This window comes from Botryllus schlosseri, chromosome 2 (genome assembly GCF_051294905.1).
Source record: "Botryllus schlosseri isolate E-star chromosome 2, Bs_hap1, whole genome shotgun sequence".
Lineage (NCBI taxonomy): Eukaryota > Metazoa > Chordata > Ascidiacea > Stolidobranchia > Styelidae > Botryllus > Botryllus schlosseri.
Genome location: NC_137237.1, coordinates 35,094,732 through 35,117,474, shown reverse-complemented (window position 1 = coordinate 35,117,474; position 22,743 = coordinate 35,094,732). Strand labels below are relative to the sequence as shown.

Sequence of the window (22,743 nt, the reverse complement as noted above, 5' to 3'; positions counted from 1 at the left end):
GTACTTCGATGTCGGTTGTAGCATCTGCTTCGATGCTGGAGTTATGTGAAGATTTAACAAAGATCGCCAATCCACCGGAATGAGGGGATTTGTCCTTTCTGTGACAGTGATATCCTGGAAATTTCGGAGAGTAGGCCTATTTTTCGATAAGGTGTGTTTCCTGGAGAATTATCGCATCTGGAGCCCGTTCCAGAGTCGTGAGAAGGTGTTTTAGTTCGTGATGCTTCCTATATAATCCTCTACAATTCCACAGTAAAAAGTTTAGTCCTATATTATCCATCGTTTGTGGGATTTGTCATCGGATTGGTGTCATTGATATCATGGAAGGGTTCGAAAATGTTTCTCATCGTGACAAAATCTGCCTGTCGACCGAGATATTTCAAAGAAACTTTGGATACTATATTGTGTAGGCTACATCGCACTCCGTGTCTGATTTGCAGGCCGCCAATGTAAGCTTCACCATTTCAGCCAGTAGTGCGATAAGATGGATCGGATCAATATACGCTGAGGAAAATTGATTATTTGGTTCCAAATCAGGATGATTGTTTGGGTCGTTGCTTTCAATGTGTTTGTTTATGTGATGATAGGCTGTTTGTAGCGGAGTCTTCCTGATGGTGACTCGATGACTTGGGTTGTTGATTGTTAATCGTTGCTGATTGATGACACTCGTTGCGCTATCCTGCGCCGCTTCACTGTAAAGACGCGTAGCTTGTGTTTTGGATGTTTCGGAATTGAGTATTGATTTAGCTTCGGAGTGAGTGACCTTGGAACGTTCTTTTATGATTTGTAATTTCGCCTGTTCTTTGTACACCGGGCACCCGCCATAAGCAGCACTGTGCGGTTGTTTAGAATTAATGCAACATAAATCTTTGGTACACTTATCAACCTCGTGATCACGACCCCCACATTTTGAACAGCATTGTTTCCCACGACAGTTCTCTTTTGTGTGGCCATATCTATTGCATCCAAAACACCTGACCGGTGGCGGGTTATAAGGTTTGGTACGGAACCGTAGGTATGAAAAATGCACGTAGTCAGGGAATGTCTCAGATGTGAAACATAACAAAATCGAGAGGCTGCTCTCATATTTTCCATCTACTTTGCGCTTTAGCCGTTTAACGAAATTGACGCCAATTTCAAAGAACTCTTTCAAGATCTCTTTTTCTGTGATATCCAGCGGAACACCGGATAGTACTGCTCTTGCTCCGTAAGGTTTGACACCAAATAATGAGGTTTTGACTTCGATCAGGTTGTAGTCCTTTCCTATTTGATCTATGGTGAGAAGTTTATCAGCCTGTTCTTTGGCTTTACAAGTTACAACTAGATATCCAGAAGGCAGTCTGCGTATTTTTTCAAAATTGCCAATGTTTATCTTAAGTGCCTCACATACCTTTGTAGGATGTTGGTGTCCCATGCGTGTTCCATCAGACCCCGATAGCAGCACGTCAAGTTGTTGACTCGTTGCTTTTTGGCTATTAGATTCCCGTTCCTTCCCAACTGCATTATCCATCAGTGCAAATATCTTGGCAGGTATTTTGCCTCTTACATAGCACCACTCCCCATCCCCGCATTCTTCCTCAGAAGAATTGAAGTTGGTTGAAGACTTCCTCTTTGCGGAGGAACTTGTCTCCATATCCATAGCTGGCTACGCCAAAGCGTAAATTGCTAGTCGGACACTTGTCTTGATTAGCCAATCTGATAAGCTTAAAGGAACTGAAACGGCGATGCGTCCGCACGCTACGACGTCTCTGAGCGAAAAAAAAGTCAACCACCTGTTAATGTAAAAGAAGAACTGTATTTTCCGGGAGTTGAGGATCTTTTTCTTTTTTAGTCAAGCGACCACGAAGTGGGAAAAATTTACCATTTTTCCGGATTTTCCTCCGGTTTTGAAAGTTATCAATACCTATTTATATCTATAGCTACTGCTCGTTCAACTGGAAAGATAGGGCACATTGGATTGAAACAGCAGTGACGTTACGTGAGCAGTAGGGTTGTTCAAAAAGAACTTTTTTTTTCAAATCTCACTCGCCTACTGACTAAATCGTCAGGTTGTCCAAGAAAACGATGCACACCAAATTTTACTCAATTCCAACCAGTCGAGGCCGTGCAATCTTGAATTAAAATTTTTAATTTATTAAAAAAAATTGAAAAAAAAAATTCTCAAATTTTTCTGTCAACCCCGTGAAATTGTTGAGCTGTCTTCAAAGACGATGCAAAACAAATTTGGGTCAATTCCGACTAGTAGAAGCGGAACTATTTGAGTTTTTCATTGATAATCCCCGGATCAAGGATAATCCGACAATTATCAACGAAAAACGCGATTAACTCCGCTTTTGCAAGTCGGAATTGACTCAAATTTGTTTTGCATCGTCTTTGAAGACAGCTTAACAATTTCATGGGGTTGACAGAAAAATTTGAGAATTTTTTTTTTCAATTTTTTTTTAATAAATTAAAAATTTCAATTCAAGATTGCACGGCCTTGACTGGTTGGAATTGAGTAAAATTTGGTGTGCATCGTTTTCTTGGACAACCTGACGATTTAGTCACTAGGCGAGTGAGATTTGGAAAAAAAAGTTTTTTTGAACAACCCTAATGAGCAGCCTATACTCACAACTTTCCTGCAATTCTATAATGAAAATCTACAGAGGCCAAGCCAAGCAAGAGTATTTTATCAATATAAATTTTATTTTTTTGTCATAAATCGATTTCGTAATATACTTTGGGGGCCGCAAGAAGGCTATCTGGGGGCCGCGCTTGGGAATCTCTCGACTGAAGGGATTTAAACAGATTTAAAAGCAAAACTAAAAAAGCAAAGTATTACGAAACAAGCAAAATCACAGACCATGAAATATATATTGTAACAATGGCAACAAAAACAAACTATGAATTATACGGACAAAGGGTACTAGAGAGAGAGAGAGAGAGAGAGAGAGAGTCCTTATTTTCATCTAAACAAAATACATAACACACGGCAGTGATGGTGGTACAGAAAATATGCTTGCACAGTAGGGCTGTTCAAAAATAACCTTTTCCCTGAATCTTGCGGGTTACTTGATTAAACCGTTAGGTTGCCTTAAAAAATGACGCACACCAAATTTGAATTCATTCCAACCCATATTCGCGGGTTTCGTAGAGTTTGAAAATTTTGAATTTGCCTAAAAATGCAAAAAAATATTTTTTTCAAATTTTTCTGCTAACCCCATGAAATTGTTGCGCTGTCTTCAAAAACGATGCAAAACAAATTTGACTCAATTCGAAGTCGTAGAAGGGGAGTTGTTTCAGTTTTTCTTTGATAATTCTGGAATTATCCTTGATTGGTGGATCATCCGAGAATTATCATCAAAAAACTTGAATAAGTCGGCTTCTGCAGCTTGGAATTGAGTCAAATTTGTTTCGCATCGTTTTTGAAGACAGTGCAACAATTTCATAAGGTTGGAAGAAAAATTGTAAAAAAAATGTTTTTTTGCATTTTTAGGCAAATTCAAAATTTTCAAACTCTACGAAATCCGCGAATATTGGCTGGAATGAATTCAAATTTGGTGTGCGTCATTTTTTAAGGCAACCTAACGATTTAATCATGTAAGCCGCAAGATTAAGGAAAAAAGGTTATTTTTGAACAGCCCTATTGCACAGTATTCGGTATTAGATAGGAATGATCGATAAGACCGTCTATAGTAGCAGCGCAATTTGTAAATAAACAGTTACACTCACAAAACAACACGAACTAATGAGAAATTTGTAGGTTATATAGGAAATCTTTATGTCTATATAAAATTAGTTTGTTCAACTGAATAATAGTAGACTCCAACACTTTTAAATGAAACAAAGATCTGCCACGCGCAATGACAATAAACATATTATATTGTCTTTATAGTGTTGTGCACGGGCGAGGTTTTCGCTGAAATGCTGACCAATTGATGAAGCATATGCTGGGGAATCGTCATAACAGTCTGTGCACAGCACTATAATGACCTTATGTTCACTGTCATTGCGCGTGGCAGATCTTTGTTTCATTTCAAAGTGTTGGAGTCTACTATTATCTAGTGACGCGAAATCGACTCCAATAATCCAGGGGATAGGTTTATTGTTAATTAGTATGCTTTGGGGTCAAAGGTCAAATGCTAGTTTGGATCAACAACTTTTAGTCAACGCGTTCTTTCCAGGACGGGAATATCCTTTCTAACACACACTATCTGGAAAATGGTCTCCCCCAAGACAGTGTCATAAGTCCGCTTCTCCATGCGGTAATCATGTCTGAACTTCCACCAATGGCCGATTGCTCCCACGCACTATTCGCTGATGATCTTCTGATCTTGGACAGCGATTTGTCCACATCCAATCGTGTCCACACGGTACAAAGTTTTACGTCTTACTTACAGCATTGGTGTAATCAGTGGGGCCTGATATTATCCACGGAAAAAAATGTAGCAAGGTACTTTACCCGTGAGCACAAAATTCCCCCTATCTCACAGCATCCTGACGGTTCGGGAATCCCGTTGGTGGAAACATTCAAGTACCTTGGCGTTGTTTGTGACAGAAGACTCTCATACAAACCTGACATTGAATATATCTCGTCCAAGTGTCGTAAGAGGCTAAAAGTACTGCGAGTATTGAGTTGCACGAGTTGGTGAGCCAACAAGGGAACCCTTTTGCGCGTTTACCGTTCACTTTGCATATGGCCCATGGTTTGCCTGCATACTTCTTTGTGCCTGTCACGCATCTCAAGAAGCTCAAATCCATCGAGAATAAAGCCCTTCGGATCTGTACCAATGCAATGACCAGTACCTTGATATGCGTGCTCCAGGCCGAATGTCGTCACGAGATGCCTTTTCATCTCCAACACCTTCTATCTCGATGAAATGTCGATGTCATATTTTGAATCAAGAGCCTGGAAATGGATTATTCCAACATATCATTCAAGGCAGCTGGCATGAGATCTACAGTCTAACGAGACCTAACATTCGAACGTTTAATACGCTCACAAACTCGTCGTTGTTTGACGGCATGATATTGGACCACTTCCATCTATTCCACCTTGGTTTCTGCCCCAGTCACACGTTGACCTCTCTTTACAGCGTACTTTCCCCATTGCTAAATGTGCTGAATTTATTGTTTATTTCCGCCATGCAATTCTCCTCACCGAAGATCAAATCATCCCTTTCACAATTGAATTTGTGTTATCCTGCAACCGTAATTTGTGAATGGCCGTGAATGTTTCATTTCCACTGCTCTGAAATTTCCATTTTTCTGGCCTTGATATTCTGTGGTTTCACTGAAATGCTATATTTTAAATATTATGTCTATCCAATACGTACGCCATCATTGGCTGTTTATATTTCCTACGCCATTATCGACCGTGGTGCAAAAGACCAACAGGTGATAAGCGTCAAATTTTGCTTTTAATAAACAACAACAACAAAATCAATTAGTATGCTTGGCATGTACTTTTGGTGTCATGCACTGTCGGCTTACTGATGTCACATGGTTCCCATTGCAAAAACATGTTCAGATGGAGATGTCGAATGAGAAGTCGCAGTTTAGGGTTGGTGAAAAAGTAGACAATTACTGGACGTCACAAATCGGGTATGAGTTTGCGGTAAATAACCTTTTCACAATTCCACAATGAAGGAAAATTGTGTAGATCAGCCCTTCTCTGCTATGCCAATGTTGGTAATGTTATCAAATATAATTCGTTCAATTGCCGTAAAGGTTCTCAATATATATGCAACGACACACCATACGGATCCATGACGTTGTTTTCAGCGCGCAAAAGCTTATCTGGTATACGGAAGATATTTTCAACCCCCGGATAGCGGAGGTCCCGAACTTTGATGTTTTTAGTATTCAGCCTTACAAATATCGAAGTAGATTTGGGCGACGGTGCTGACATTTTTAGTAGCCAATCAAACAAATTAAGGAAGTGGTTTTTCGCCACATTTCCAAATTGGAAATTGGGCCGCATCCATAAAACGCTTGGCAACCACCAATGTATTTGCACTTTAATGTCCTGTCATAAAACAGAGAAAAACTTTCTTCGTTTCGGCAAGATGTCATATAATTTGGTATTTGTTGTGACTCAAGGCCAATTGATTAATTTCATTTCATACAGACATGTGCATTTATTTATTGGACATAAATATGAATTAAAATCAAAAATAATAACTCTGTCAATGGGACAACATCAAAGCGGATAGTCATCAGGTTCGCTCTAGTCCGGACGGATTTCATGGTGCATAAACACACAACAGCTGTAAGTCCATACGGTTGCTCAAAGAAAGATAAATGAATAAAAACACAATTATCTATGGTGAAATTGACCGCGCTTAGGACGCAGACCATCCTCGAGTCCCCTTACCCACATCCGTTGCTAAAATGCATTAAACATAATTTGCTGGGAGCAAATAAAAACGGTAGTGATTGTTGTAATCCGTAATTAGGACACCTCTGGTCTCCGACGCTTATTTTGTAGAAAGCAATCGGTGGATACGGAGTAGGCACAAAAATTGCCAACACAGTAAGACGGCAAATATTTTTCATTGGGGTTATATAAATTTAGATCAGGTACATGCAGTACTATGAGTGGTGAAAAATTCAATACCATACACAATATATCTACGTTTCAAGCTGTCGACCGGTTTTTGATACCAGAAGCAATGTGTGAGAAAGGATTCAAAAAATAGATTGATAATGATCAACATCATAGTGTTACTAGTATTCAACAATATAAGATAATCATGAAATATATTACAAGAGTTTCCACATCAATAACAGTAGGCTTACATCCCACAGGAACTAATCAAGCCATTGTCAAATGTGATGAAATGTGGAGGTCAACTCAGTAGCTATGTCAAATGGCGGTGTTTTCCATGACCGTAATAGCTTCGGCCTTCTTGTCCTGCTTTGGTCTGAAGCAAACTGTGAATCGGTTTAATACTGCCAGTACTTCTTTCCTCATCTGAAAGGAAGTGAGAATACTTAGGATTGTGTACGATAATTTTATCATCGGGTTTAATCCCAAGCACTTTCTGTGGTAAACGTCCACTATTTCCCCCCTTAGGCCCCATTTCATCGAATACTTTTCGTTCGGAATTTGGCATGGCTCATGAATATCCATTTTTACTCGTGAATAACTCAAAATTGACAACATTACTTTTACCTCGACTCAAGTACTAGAAACCTGTGGTTTTCAACCGCCGGAGGACGGCGGACCGGTGCCGGTCCGTCAGGTATTTTAGAATTTTATATTTTTATTTCAAGATGCAAAATGTTGAAGGCTTGTCAATTGGTGAAATAAAAGATCAAATTTAAAGATATTCGAAACTTCGCGTGGTAACATTAGGCCTGCAAATCATGTTCGATTTAACCCAAACCTTGGCAAAGTGCGACAAGCGAGCAAAATGCAGCATGCTACTCGACTCTGACTTTTCCATGAACATTTACCTGGAACTTTGAACAGAAAACCAACTTTTGTATCCTAAGTGTGAAATAAAGCCAAAGACTGCATAAACTGAACCAGAATTCGTTTACTTTTAGGCCTTTTTCTTCATCTGTGTACACTAGGGGTGTTCCAAAATGATTTTTGTTTCTCAAATTGTACTGGCTAGGCTACTTCGTAAAATTGTTAGGTTACAAAAAAACGCTGTACTACAATTTTAGTGCGATTCCAACGGATAGTGGCATTGCTATAAGAGAAAGAGTTTTGGATTTATTTAACAAATAAAATTATAATTTGGAAAAAAAATTACTGGCTACCCCATGGCATTGTTAGGTTGTCTGAAAAACGGTGCTCAACGAATTTTTCATTGAGTACACAGGCTACGCATAGGTCGCATAATCTGGATTCAAAATACTGTAAATATAGCAAAGTGTACCGTAACAATTAAACTTAAAAGTAACTGTTTCCAGATAGTTTAAAATGGTATGTTGCCAATGTTACTTTGCGAATTACCCGATCTGTGATTTAAATTGTCATGTCATGCGTTTGCAATCCATAATGCGTCAAACAAGTCTATCAGTGGCCGTGAGCACCGGTCACCCAAATACGACGAACAGCCATGGTAAAAAATAAGAGGCTCGAGGCAGAGATTTAAAAATTGCGAGCACTAAATATTTTTTCACTTGTGTGAGAGGGAAACACGACATTTTCTTTGTGGTGAGCGGTTCGCCATGTTTGGAGATATATTTTGAATGGGCAATATGAGAAAACGCAGTGAAATACTAACACCCGTCGGCTGACCGAGGCCAAGAGAGCGTGGAGTTCAGGTCATTTACCAGCGAAACTCTCAAAACAACGAAGCTAAATGCCACGCTACACACAGCTTGAGACCAAGACCAGCTTCGTGATATCCCAAATAAATATTGACGCCACCATAGAAAAATGGGTATGGGTAAAAATGATTTAAGTGAGTTAGGATTGCTTCGTGTTTCGCATTGTTTAGAATATTGTCACTGAATGAATCAGTACAATATTTTGTTATTTAACCCCGACTTTCTCATATCCCAAATCTACCACATCCACTTTGCTAGCAGATTGTGTTAACAATGCAATTCACTGTTTTTTTCAATATTTAGAATAGAGTACGCCGCGGAATATAGATTGAACCTTTTTTTGCCCGGCCCGCAAACCTAATTTATCTTCTCAGTTTGCACGCCTACAAAAATATTTGCCCGCTGGATTTAATTTGAAGTTTAAATCGCTAACTACATGCCAGCGACAAGTACGAGCTGACTCGCTTAACCACGCAGTTTGCACGATCTTCGATCGTTCGTTTCCGATACATTCATTTTGTGGATGAACCCGTGTCACTGTTGTAATGTGTATTCTTGACGCGTATTGGATTCACAGTACGTGATGTTGTAGTGGAAAATGAGCAAGGTAGCACGACAAGATGCTTGGTCTGACTCCGAAACGCTTCTTTCATAGATATTATTGAAGAAAAGAATATTATCCGAGATGGCCCAGTGCCTTCGGCATTCGGCGCGAAAGACTATTATTTACTCTCGGCGCTAGCATGTTTATCTTGGCCAATAAATTTTACTTCGACTTAGCAGACTAACTACCGTAAAATCACTTTTATACCATCGTGAACATATTTAATTACGAACAAAACTCTTAAAACGTCACTCTCTAGTACCATACTAGCAAAAAAACGGTTTAATACTTGAAATTTTGTGTTCATTTCAAATTTTGATGGTCCTACTGTCCGCTGGATATTTTTTGAAATTTTTACGGTCCGCGAAGTGAAACAAGTTGAGAACCACGGCGCAAAACAACGATTTTAACCATTACCGCTTTAGGTAGTCTATTATTGAAATTTTATTTCAAATATTTTGTTTAGTGACGGATTACATACGAACATAAACTAATAAATAAATTGGATACGTTGGCTACACGACGTATATAAACTCCTCATTCCAATCCGTAGCAATCGGGGTTCGTCTCAAAGTTGCTAGTGTAATGGTGCCAGACTTACATTGCGATTCTGCATGACGTAGATCATCGGGCATGAAAGGTACGAGGTTTTGGCCGCCAGAAAAGCGAACATGTCCGGGTATGAATTCTAAATATTTCGATTTTTATTTGTATGCTATTTGTCAGAAGTAACCAATGAGTCGCACATTGTCGCGTCGTGTCATTATCTTTAATATCGCGATGACAGCATACGGAAACCAGCAAATAACAAATGCCAGCATGATCGCAAAAACTGATTTCATCGTCCGTAACAGTGCTGACGGTGTTTCCGAGTCGGAAGGTCTCTTCGCCTGCTGAAAATATTAAATGAATGGAATGAAAGTCTCAATGTCTGGGCTACGACACTGCAACATGACCCGCGCGAAGGTAAAATATGAATATCAACGCATGTAACTGCTTTCACTATTGTTTGAAACTGAATAGCAGCAAATTCGTCTAAAAAAACTGAATCACAACAGTCGAGATGCTAGAAGATAACCGCTATTAATCCAATTCAAATTTTCTAAATGAAATGCAGTTGATTCAGATGTTGCTATTTAGAGTTCAGGATATGCCGTCACCATCAGGATTCTCAAATCAGAAGAATTACCTCACGAATGGGTTCAACGGGTATGCTTTAATTGATAACACAAAGAAAAGGAGCAACGCGGTGCGTCGATTGTACCTCCTAATTTCAAATATCAAATGCCAAAAACAAACTCATTCCTCAGCTTTTTTGGAGATAATATATATTCGTTTTGATAAAGAGTTCTATCCGTTTTCTTCCACGTGTGAGGCAGCGGATCATGAACATCATTATTTCTGTACAGTCATACATGGAGACTAAAAGCATAAAATCTGCTAAATATAACTTACGTTTCGAACATGTAGTAGGATCGCACTGTAGCAGAAGACCAACACAGTTAACGGCGCTGCAAAGCAGCAGGTCAAGTAGAGGCAGTATTGAACGAAATATTTGTCAGGTGAATTCCATACGATGCCGCAATACGAATACAATCTATCGGGGCCGTATCCGTCGCTGATCACCAACACAGTGTTCCACACCCCAGCCCAAATCCAGGTAGAAATGATAGCTGGAAATAATCTTGTCACGATTACTCTTATTCATGGCACTAGTTTTGCCTGTGAAGGCCATAGCAAAAGGCTATCTACATGATTGAGTAACGCAAACGTAACACTTTATCATCCCATCCCCGTAATAAAACGGCAGTGTTGCCTCTTAATTGTGATCAACACAACTCATGAGAGGCTTTATTGAGGGTTACCGTACGTCCTCTTTTAGGAGGATTTGTCCTCTTTTTTTCAATAAATAGGAGGTAATTCGCCCGTTGGACCAATTCTGAGGTCACCTCACAACTCGTGTATACGTACCAACCATAACGAGTGATCATCAATAAGTTGATGGGCGGTAGGAGTCAGCTCGGAGAATTAAACATGAATCCATGTAGGAAGTGATTAAAGAGCTCCAGTTTGGTTTGGGTGACCGCTAAGTAGTTTTAAGAGACCGCAAGTGAATGTTTCGTTCAACATGCGTCGGCCTTATTTGGTTTTATAGGCGCCGGATTTTGGACACCGGTCTCTGCGTGGTGACATGTTAACCGAATCCTCTCAGGCCGTGGTGTGCACCGGCGCGTAATCGGTCGCCGAAATATTTTCGTTGCCCAATAATTCCACACCTGAAAGCCTCACTCTCCTACACTAAAGCAGCTCAACAGATTTAAACGGTTTAACACTGCACTATATTGCCATATACCGATCTATCACAATTTCTAGACAGATTGAACTTAATCCTGATAACTATGCAAATTTTTCATCTTTTTCCTCGTATAATATAGGGTTACCATATTTTGGAAATTTGAAAATAGGATACTTTTTCAGAATTTTGAGACTTGCAAAACCGGAGAAAAATCATGAAAAATTGGTAAATTGTTTTTACTTCGTGTTCGGTTGACTAAAAAAAAAAAATTTCTCGCTCAGTGCCCGGATTACTGTTTTTCCTTCACATTATCAGGTGGTAGACCAGGGGTCGCCAACTCAACGGGTTGCGGGCCACTTTTCAAATTTCGCAGAGGCCGCGGGCCGCATGAATTCGATATCGATGAAAAATATGCAGCAACGTTCTAAAACTCTACGTCAGTACGACGGTGAGCTACCTAACATAGACGATGGGCATATTGACCTTACAAGAAACAATATTTTAATAAAGGATTACAAATACAACAAAAGATCAGTTTCATCAATTTTATTTTATTTTGAACTGTGAGCTGTGAACGATACCTGGAAACGATTTTCAGCGACTAAGAAATCGATATTGGGACTATCGAGATACATGGCTAGCCGAAACACCATCTTCACGCAAAGCTTGATCTTGTGGGGAAACTCGAAGCCAGTGGCTCTCAAACTTTTTTAGACACGCCCCCAATTATGATACTCAAAAATCGTCATCCCATCAATCACAGAATGCAACCAGAATGCTAGCAATCCCAACGTCTAGTTTGATGGCATGGAAGGTTATGACTGTTGATAAGAGAATTCTCTAAGATGAATTCCGGACTATACACAGAGCAATAACATTCGATCGAGGGAGAATCAGCTGATATGAATGGGCATATACTGTTTTGACTTGCATTGGCCCAAACACTGCCAAGACTGAGATGCTTGGAAAACGGCTTAGGGCAGTGGTTCCTAAAACTGTTGATAAGAGAATTCCCTAAGATGAATTCCGGACTATACACAGAGCAATAACATTCGATCGAGGAAGAATCAGCTGATATGAATGGGCATATACTGTTTTGACTTGCATTGGCCCAAACACTGCCAAGACCGAGATGCTTGGAAAACGGCTTAGGGCAGTGGTTCCTAAAACCGGAGAACTTTTTTTTCAGTTGAGCGCATCTCCGCCTCCCTTTCTGATGCTTTCGCGCCCCAACGAGGGGCGCGCGCTCCCCAGTTTTAGGACCACTGCCCTAAGCCGTTTTCTAAGCGTCTCGATCATGGCAGTGTTTGGGCCATTGCAAGTCAAGACAGTATGCCCTTTCATATCAGCTGATTCTCCCTCGATGGAATGTTGTTGCCATCACAACAGCCGTATTTGGTAGTGACGAATAGTGACATTGGGCACAAGAGAATAGCTTATTTTGAAACAACAACAGCAACATGTTGAAACTGTAGTCAATTTCAGCATTTCAAATTGGTTTTCTTAGTTTTCTTCTTAAATCTCAAATCAGCTCGCGGGTCACGTGTTGGTGACCCCTGTGGTAGATTAAAAACAGGTAGACTTCCCGGCTCAGCGCCCGAACTACCCGCCGGGGCGTTACTTCGGTGCTAATTTACGGCATCTCAGTCGAATTTTGCCGTCAATTTGACAAAAATTCTCGAAAAACAGGACAAAATTTCAAAAAGAGGACATTTGGTCTTCCGAGACACTTGAAAAAAAGTCACAAAAGAGGACAAATCCTCTTAAAAGAGGACGTATGGTAACTCTAGTATAATGTGGCGAGATAGCGCAGTGGTATAATTCGCGGCTGCAACACCAATAGGTGTGGGTTCGAGTCCGACCGAGGTTTACCTCGGCTCCTCCACGCCACCACATCAGCGTCAGCGGTGTCTTACAAAAAGCCTAAAGGTGGGCCGTGCTATAAGTTGGCAGTTACGGAAAATAATGCATAACATCGGCCTGGTGTAAATGACCATAGTAGTCGACAAACACCATGAATACCATGCACAAATAAACAAACCCTATAGTGTAATATCCTTTGTCTGGACATATATGGATTGCAATATTTGCTCGAAGAACTGGAGTGATACGAAGTGCGAAAAAAATATGTTAGAAAACTTGTTGAAACATATCCTACTTATTGTTGTTTTATGAAATGAATTCTGCTCTATTTCAGATTGTCCCCACTAAGGAGGAGTTTGAGGAAGGCAATAGCGATTCAGATATTGCAAAACCTGCATGAAGCTGGGATGCTGGGAAGCCGACACAAAATATATTAGGCATACACTTTTATGGATCCTAAATTTTCTCCGAATAAGAACCACGAATTTACCATGCGGTGAATGCATACCTGCAAAAGCACTCATTTGTGAAAATTCAATCTGCATATTCCTGCATATAATTATGTAGTGTGCGACAGACAATGCAACCATCGAGAATAAGCAAGTCCCACCTGGAATATACGATATGCGTGGACAAAATGATTCAGTCATTCGAATAATTTCGAATATTAAACAATCAGGGCATGCCATGTAGAAATCGTGTACACTTTCGTTTTCGGCATCTCAATATTTTTCACGAATTAACCTTAAAAAGTTCGACATTAGTGGTTCGCAAACTTTTATGTTGTGTGAACAAAAAAACTTCCGAGTCCGTATGGAGCCACATTAGAATACTCAATAAACATGAAAGCGTGCTCCAACAAAATAGCAACAGTAACATGAAAAATCATCCAAATCAATTTATTGTTCCACTGTCCGTTCGCTTTGAGCCCTAGAAAGCTTGTAAAACGAATAAAAATTGCAGAGGATGCAGTAAGCCGTAGCTGCGTGAGGTTTCCATCGGCCTAACGATTTTTTATTTTAATTTTCAGCCTGTTCATTCTATCAAAAATTGCTCTCATCCTAAATTTCATCAGAATAGACTGGCTTATCTTCGCTTCGAGATAATTGCATGAGTGAGAGATGCAAGGAAGCTACATTTGGGGTGTATGCGGTTTTTAAAGCCTCAGTTCAGAATCTTAGGTCTACATTGTGAAAAGTTTCGCAGAATAGCAGACTTTTATTCTATTCTTAACATGCCCTGTCCAAATACGTTGAATTGGAATTTCCTATCACGATGAGAGCAAGAGAAGAAATCCAACTGAAAACTAAAATAAAACCAACGTTGTCGAAAACAACTGATTTGTAACTAGCAGTGTCCATTTTCAAGACATTTCAAAATTACGTCACATGTCAGCAGACAATCAACTGTTTGAAGGCTACTTCGATAGGTAGTCATATGTTGGTTTAAAATTAAACATGTATTCTCGTGACTACCTCAGATTACTGATTACTTTATTTGTTCCAATTAGGTAAAGTGTTAGAGAAGATATTCAGTCAGTTACGGCGATACTGTGTCAATTTCAAACGGTTCTATAATGACAAGTTTTAGCTATTTCGGGGATGCTAACTCATCCAAAACTGATATCTACTTCGTAACACTCGAAATGTAAAATAAATACGTAAGTATTCCTAGAAAAAGTTCGAGTAGAAGTTGAAGTACTATAACAATATAACCATGTAGCCTAAGTAGGGCAAGCATAATAAAAAACCGACTCAAGTAGGCAGTACACTTTGTTACTGAGAGAGAGAGAGAGTCTTTATTTTCATCGAACCAAAATACATAACAACCGGCAGTGATGGTGGTACAGAAAATATGCATGCACAGTATCCGGTATTAGATAGGAATGATCGATGAGACCGTGAAGGTCATCTAGTCTGATCACACCAGCATCAAACAGGTACACTTGACTCTGAACAGTCTGGCTGTAAAAAAATGTTTAGTTAAGAAAGGAAAATAGAAAAAAAATCAAACAATGGTAGCAAATGATCAATGAAGCAATGTCTGGGCGATGTAGGGCTTTGTTACTGACCTTCCCGTTTAGAAGCAAACAAGTCAAAACTAACTGCGGTACTATTTGCAGAATATAGTACAACGGACCAATGGGCCCTTAGACATAGTATCCCTATATATGGTCTAACAGCAAGTGAATACGTATTGCTAACGAACAGGCTGCTATAATGGATCAATCCAAAATATAGACTCATAGCGGCCAGGTTTGGTGCACAACGCCATTGCCGATGAGTGTCATATTCCATAATATATAATATACATACATGGACAATTCTACGTAGGAACGTTTTATCTCGAAAACGTATAGTACTTCGTTGCTCTCTGCGTAGAAATCAGAGCTCTTTCTGGTAAGAGAGAAATACAAGCGGTATTTAAGCATGTTGGTAACAGTGAATGCCTTCAAATTGATTTTGGCTTAATACGTTATCTTTCCATATATTGAATGCTTATCGACCTGGGAATTATTGGGTATTCAGAAAACAAAGTCAGCATTCGGCCAACTTACCTAGGACGCCTTGAATAAGGACGAAAATTTGACAGGTGAGATCAGTCGTCTCGAAAGTTCCCGTGTTGATGGGCACAATCATGATGACGCTCACCATGGCACTGAGTAAGTTGGCAATGCAGAGATTGATGATAAGCAACGTCATAGGTTTTTTGTTCCGACTGGTTGGCTGAAAATATATTGTAAAAAAACGTCGTCACGTGAGTGAGGCTTATGCTTAACCTTGTTATAAATATGAATATTCGAACATTGTTCGGTAACGGTCCAATGTTCATTTTCTATTGTGTGAGTATATCTCCAAATGTGATTTGCATTTCATGTACAAACAACAATGTAGGCCTAATCACGAGATCTACCGGAATCTGAAGGGCCAGTTGATCTGATTTTCTTTCGCATTTTGTTGTACCTTGGCGAAATGTTTGCGAATGAGTAACTCTCTAATTCTCATATTTTTACCTCAACTTAAGACAAAATATCTACTCTTATAGACTGAATGACCATGTTAAGAAAGAATATTACTTCCTAACGCCCTTGAGATCGAGTTACCAATTTTTTCAAATTGTTATTGGTATGCTGCTGTTATTTTATTGATGCATTGCAATAGGCCTACTTCCGTCCGATTCTAGTCCATACTCCATTGACGTCCCATGCAAAGGATATCGCTGGATATTGGACGCCTTAAAAGGGTGAAAATGCATATTTCAAGAGGTAACGAAAACACCTCCCTTTTCAAAACATGTCAAAACAAACTATACCGTCAAGTAGGCTAACTATTGCCAGAGGTTGAATTCAATATTTTCGTGTTTCGGTTTGATCGCATAGAACCGGTTTGCTCATCTCGTAATATTTAGTGATCGAGTACTGTAGATTCGAACCGGGCGAATCCGAGCACTGACGATAACTCGAGTAATCGACAATACATTATGATACCCACGTCGTATTTCCTCATGTGAGCGAACACGATTGTTCCATTCAGAACGATTCCTGGAACTGAAACGAACAGCAAGTAGGTTATCAGGGCGTGTCTTTTCCAAGACGGTGCAACATCAGTGACAGCATCAGTAGGAATAAAAGAAGATGGCTCTGTAGTGTAATTCATCTGCGGCGTAAAACCAAATATAATTCGCGATGAACAGCCAATACAGGACATCACCGAATAGAAAAATCTGCAATCATAATTGTGCTCTGACCTAATTTTGCAACTCGTGAAGTGCTGACTCCGTGAATAATTCGCACTATACAGTGTTCCTGTGGAGATTTCGGAGACATTCTATGTGCTCCTAACGAAAACGAAATTATTACTCAACCCTTTTTAAGAAATGAACATGTTTAGGATTTTCACTTTGATACTCGAAAATCAAGATCTATCAATAGAAATAAGCAATGCACGGATTTGTCAAGTCAACTACAAGTCATTGCCTACACGCTACCGATTTCATAACATTTGCCCTGACGTGTTTTTTTTTCTTCTGAAATCTCGTAAACTCGATATTGCTGTAGTCAGCTGCTATCATATAGGGTTCTGGTTTAAATCATTTTGCCCTTGATTAAAATCGATTTTAATCAATTAAATAATTCAAATCATGATTTTTTTGATTTTTTTGTTTTTTTACTCATAATAACAACAACACGAACAAAAGAAAATGGGATGAATGACTACCATGTCAATGAAGGATTACGCTTAAACTGATACAATGTGGGGCTGTAAATCATCATCCAGATAGCTGAAAACGTTCAACCTATGCGTTAATGATGAGTCGCCCGAATCATTACTGATCTGTTCTAGTAGCGAGGAAACATGTTGAGTCAAATCGGGACCATCCACAATAGTTGCATCTTCATCTTGATCGATGAAGTGGTTTCTGCCAGCAAACTAGATCAGAGATGAGGGAATCTTTCGAATTCGATAAAGACTGCGGATTGCGCTGCGTTTGTGGTATCCCACCAGTGCCTCGGAAATAGCAGCAACATGTCACAGACAACTAACTAGTATCCACAGCAGAACGCTAACATATTGATTGACTAACGCTCTTTGCTCTTTTCCCGTTTGTCTGTCAAATAGCTGAACTATACCGGTGCTGGTGACGAGATGCTATCTCATGATTGTCCGATAATAAACCACATTCACGCATCTCGTCCGAAAATTTGAAAAAAACAAAATAATTAATAAAATCAAAATGGTAAAAATAAAATCAAAATTCGACGAAAAACCTGATTTAAACCAGAACCCTACAATCATATCATCCCCATGAAACTGGTAATATTCGTTTATCTAAGCGCTCAAAGTTACATTCGTGCGGTATTGCTTCCTGAAAACACTTCCAAACCCCATCCAACTTACAAATCCGAATCAAGCCTTCATCTATATCACGTCTGCTACTCGCAACCTAAAACGACTCTCAACCTCGTACGGCATTGGCGGGCAGCGTCTCCGGTCGGCGGCCCTAACATGGGGAAATAAAGTAGCCTACTTGGCGCGCCGGGTTTGCATAATTGTTACATGAATCGCACATATTTATTCACATATACAAGGAGTATATCGTATTCAATGTAAACTTCATAGATACCAAAAACAGTATTTAATGAAATTATTACCCTAATGTACTTCAATAGATGTTGAAGTCAATCAGACATCTGTGGTCGATCAAAATTTCCAGCAAGTTTTCTGGATCCATGTCGTATGTAAAAACTATTTGTTAGCACTGCACGTGAACTTCAGTTGTATTGGAACGCAGTCTTGTCTTGGTATTGTCCATGATCGAAAATATTTCCTCGCAAATGTATATCAACCCTAACAAGACAAATAGTTTTATGACCTTTTTTTCAGGTTGGCAATCTTGGATTCTTTCTGCGACGCGAAAAATAAATGTCAATTCGTTCAGAATAGAATTTTACTTTCAGGGTGGAAACTCCCTCCGGGCGCTCAAAATGCCGTCGCGGGCCGTATGTAGCCCGTCCCTGCCGTATGGTATATCAGAAGCCTCCATGAAGCACATATTCGACTCGAAATTGATCAACATGCTCATTGCTTAAGAAAAGCTGCACTCTGTATTAATGACATCTGCGGTCCACTGAGGGACAGTTCCGAGCCGGGTAATACTATAGCTAGTGACCGAGTCAAAAATTCAATGGAATTGCTCTTAAACGGTAAAATGTAATTTCGGAAATATACATTTTATGCGAATCGGGACAATGAAACACCTTGCGAATCGTCCGCAAGGTCCATGAATTGTCATGTGACGCATAATCGGAGCGGCGTTTCGACAAGACTCTCAGTGAAGTCAAAATGTCTGTTTAGCGTTTCGATTGTTCGAAACAATTCTAATTTCCGAGTTTAACAGTGAATTCGGGGTCTGCCGTGCCCTAATCACCTTGTAATTTATATTTCCGGATTCAGAGCGATAGTAGCTTTTGTGTGAGACTGATTTAAAAAAAAAATCTTTCCAGTCGCCAGCTTCAAGATTGCCTCACCACCTATTTAGAAAGCGACCAAAAATTGCTGGTCGTATTCAGATGACCAATCATGGAATAACGTGTGTGGCATCTATCCGCAGTTTCATAATCTATTGCTATAGATCAGTGGCTGTTTTTATCTGTACGGGAAACACTGTCATAGATCAATACAAATAGTTACATTTCATTGGACGTCGCAGGACAACACGCGAGTCATCGTTTATAGCTGACGATAAAGGGATTATCTCCGCATTGTCTCACTTTTACAATTGATAAGAATAATTATAATAGGTAAGAGCAGGGGTTGGGCTCTTTGTTAGCTTGAATTTTAGCTGGGATTAGGTTTAGAACATAGGTGTTGAAAGTGGTCAGCAATGCCCCCTAATCAGAATTGAAGGTATTGCCGCTAATTTATTCTGAATATCAAGTAACAATAGCAATTTCTAATTGGCGGGAATACAAAATGCATATTGTGAAAAGGGTCAAGTAACTAGTTTTAAGTAGCAAATCACGTCGGAAAGACAGCAGTATTCGGCTGTTAATCGGAGGACTTACATTCTAAATTACAAGATGCATATCTGCGACCGGCGGAAAATTATTGATGACATTCGAGACCGAGTGTTCCCATGGATAAGTAGATATGGATTTGGTTTGACCTGCTCACATTTTGTCTTGAAGGCTGAGCACATTCGACGACCAAACTAAACCAGATGAGATTTATGTTTGCGAACGCATCAGAATACATGTAAAAACTTCTGCTATTATGATATCACACGTCTCTGCGTATGCTGGAGTATTTGTGAATATGGCTAAAGGTTTTTCAAATATATACAAATTCCACAATTCGCAATATTACTTGATTCTGAGAAAGGCTGTCTTGAATGTTACAAAAATCAGCGTTTTACAACCCTATAGTATTTTCTGGTGTTTCTCGAAAATAGGATATTTGTTATGGTAGTGGTAATTTAAGTGTTGCTAACGTTTAGCTCACTCAAATCTAGATGCAGATTAGTCGGAACTGCATCAGGTAAAATTGGGAGCACAAACGGTCCTCATATTACTCGAGTTCCGAAAGTAGACAATATGTCGCGATTAGCGCAGCATGACGACATTGTTCCTGGAATATAGGTGATAGGCTCGACTCGTGTACAACGAGCAGTATCATTGTAACGGCGTTACGATGAACGGAACGAATACTTCATTAGGGCTCTATTTCAATGAAATAGACAAATATAGTATTCATGTTAGCTCTCAAAGCTACATTCTCGCAGAAAAGCTTGTTTCATGATACTAAGTGTTGACTCAAAAACCCTATTTACCATCCTATTTCCGTTTATATCTCATCGATACTCTCTTCTGCTCCTCACCTTGCTCCTGCGCAGTAAACTGACACGACACTCGTACCCGAACAGCGAATTAATACTCCTCAAGAAGAACATAATCGACTCGACAATGATTGATATTGTGATTGTTATACTAATGCTGTACTTCTGTACAGATGAAATGCAAGTTCGGTATTGATTTGATACTGAATATTAATAGGGCTAAGCGTTCAATAATGCACTAAGAAGGTTGCGATTATTGCATGGCATGTGATTTCGACTGTATCATGTCCGGGTTCCAGCATTTTCAGGAGGCAAGTACCGAATTTCCCATAACTTTATTGTATATGATAACCTTGCAATTTTGCACGTCAATTAGAATATGAGTTTTCCACATTGGTGCAGTTGCATCATAACAATCGCATTCGGTATGCCAATACCTCCCGTTTACATATATATTTCTGAGTGACCCCTCACCACGACTTTTTCGTAATTTCAATCTTATATAGCATACGCTCTCAAACACCGACGCAATATACGTCGCAGACCGTACAGATATACGCTATTATGCCACGTCGATGGTGAATAAAACCCCATTCTATTGTTAGATGATGCAATATTATTCAATAGCGGATATCACACGGTAACGAAATCGCCTGTTTATGGTGGATCATAAACGACCGGACGTGTGGTGGATAATGACATAATTATAGTAATGCATCGATTCGGTTATGCCATTTAGACGTGGTAAACAGCAAGTCTAAAAAGAGTACAACACGAAATAACAGCATGTGTCGTTTAGGTGATAATTATAGTTATCTAGCGATTTTGATAACGGAATGAATGCTATTAGCAACTCAAAAAATTGTCAACGGCAGCGATTACTGCCATTGCCCGCTTCATGGCTGCATAACCAATGAGTTGGCGTTATTCCGAGCCGACCGAGTTCGACTCCAGAATTACTACCCAAGTATTCACAGCTTTTGGTTGCTTGTTCTTGCCACCTGTTCCGCGTTTTGGTGTATATACCAAGGCTTTAATTGAAGTTGAGCCACGCAAATCAGCTCGGATACCGTACAATTAAGTATAACCCAGGTACTCAATCACTGCTGCAATCGAAACGATTTATTGACATATTATTATTCTAATACTCCACACAAAACCTTGCAATGCTTGAAAGCTTCTCTTTGCCATCCTATCCCAATAAATATGCGGTGTCTTAAAACTGCAATAAGGGATACCATGCAATAAGTCGACAGATCCGGATCCATAAAAAAAAAATTCTTCATTAAGTGCAGTAAAATGACTCAGCGCACTATCAACATTAAACTACAATATTAATAAAAAGAACAGCAAACTTGGTCATGGTAGCATTAAACATATGATCATGCGCATTTTGGCTTGGGTCTTCAAAGTCAAAGTTGCGTCGTCACCAACGCTATACGCAAATGATCCTTGTTATGCGACATCGATATTTTTAAATAACCAAACAATCAATCAAACAATGGATTGACTAAATATTCGGTGGCACATATTAGCCGCAAGTTACGTGGACTCCTTTAAACGCATGGTACGTACAACGAAAACGATGAAAGTGCGATGGCGTTACGGCTGGATTTGAAGTAAAAATCAATTCAAAGTAAAAATATTGAAAACATGTCCTTGTTTGAAACATACAATTATTGTTTTTTTTTTATCCACGATCTCCTACAAATAAAGAATGACATCTGAAATTGCAATGAAGTGGCGCGCGATAGTGCAAGGCAGTGACGTGCGATGAGGTTCATGGCTGGTGAGGCACTAACCCCCCCTCCAACAACGCAAACATGAAAAGTACCTGATGTTGATACACAGAGAAGTGAATAATAACAACAGCATCACGAGAAAGCGCGTAAGCGAGACCATTTTCTCCGAACACGGTTGACTGTTGCAATTCAACAATTCAATTTTTCCGTTCGCGAAATATACAATTATTTAATACGGAATTCTCAACGAAAAGGATGAAAGAAAAAACGGTAATGTTCTAATTTCTGGTTTATGTTCTGTAATGTCATTTGCCTGACACTGTATCAGCTAAACTTAATTTGTCAGCTACTAAGATTGAACTTAAATGGTTAAAAATATCTTTCAGACTGTGGAAAATCAGGGTTGGATTCATGCTTGGGAAAGCAGATATTCTTAGAATAAGATTCGCAAATATATCACATCTACAAAGTTAGCCGATTGAGTTGGCGACCTGTTTCTTATCGCATTAGCCATCTTGGCACACCGGCTATAACTAAGCTGCTCATCGCTGTCTGATCCCTGTAAGCGTTATCTTACGAAAGCCTAGAAGTGGGCCGTGCTACAAGTCGGCAGATATGGCTTCTTAGCATGGGAT

General features: G+C 39.5%; 2 protein-coding genes across 4 annotated transcripts in view; both read right to left on the bottom strand.

The window, feature by feature from the left end:
- The window catches only part of LOC145458756 (rhodopsin-like), a 321,540-nt gene that overhangs the window by 92,416 nt on the left and 206,381 nt on the right, over nt 1-22,743 (bottom strand). The window lies entirely within an intron of this gene.
- On the bottom strand, nt 6,109-22,392 carry LOC145458564 (medium-wave-sensitive opsin 1-like). Of its 3 annotated transcripts, XM_080336990.1 has the most exons (8): nt 16,779-22,392; nt 16,523-16,578; nt 15,589-15,757; nt 13,540-13,641; nt 10,328-10,545; nt 9,619-9,765; nt 9,474-9,560; nt 6,109-6,955 (listed from the first exon to the last, which is right to left on the bottom strand). In XM_080336990.1, the coding sequence occupies exons 1-8, from the start codon at nt 16,855-16,857 to the stop codon at nt 6,848-6,850; spliced, it is 966 nt and encodes a 321-aa protein (XP_080193116.1). In that variant the 5' UTR covers nt 16,858-22,392; the 3' UTR covers nt 6,109-6,847. The 3 variants fall into 3 exon arrangements, with proteins under 3 accessions (XP_080193116.1, XP_080193102.1, XP_080193110.1); XM_080336976.1 differs by lacking the exon at nt 16,779-22,392 and having other exon boundaries at nt 16,523-16,772; XM_080336984.1 differs by lacking the exon at nt 16,779-22,392 and having other exon boundaries at nt 9,619-9,762; nt 16,523-16,772.

What these genes read in the sequence shown, in the direction of transcription:
- LOC145458564 (XM_080336976.1), bottom strand. Translation starts at nt 16,738, where the DNA reads ATGTCCTGTATTGGCTGTTCATCGCGAATTATATTTGGTTTTACGCCG. An exon ending in ACAAATGAGTGCTTTTGCAG is followed by an intron (nt 10,546 to 13,539) that starts GTATGCATTCAC and finishes GATTATTTCCAG; the next exon opens with CTATCATTTCTACCTGGATT. An exon ending in TCCTACTACATGTTCGAAAC is followed by an intron (nt 9,766 to 10,327) that starts GTAAGTTATATT and finishes TAATATTTTCAG; the next exon opens with CAGGCGAAGAGACCTTCCGA.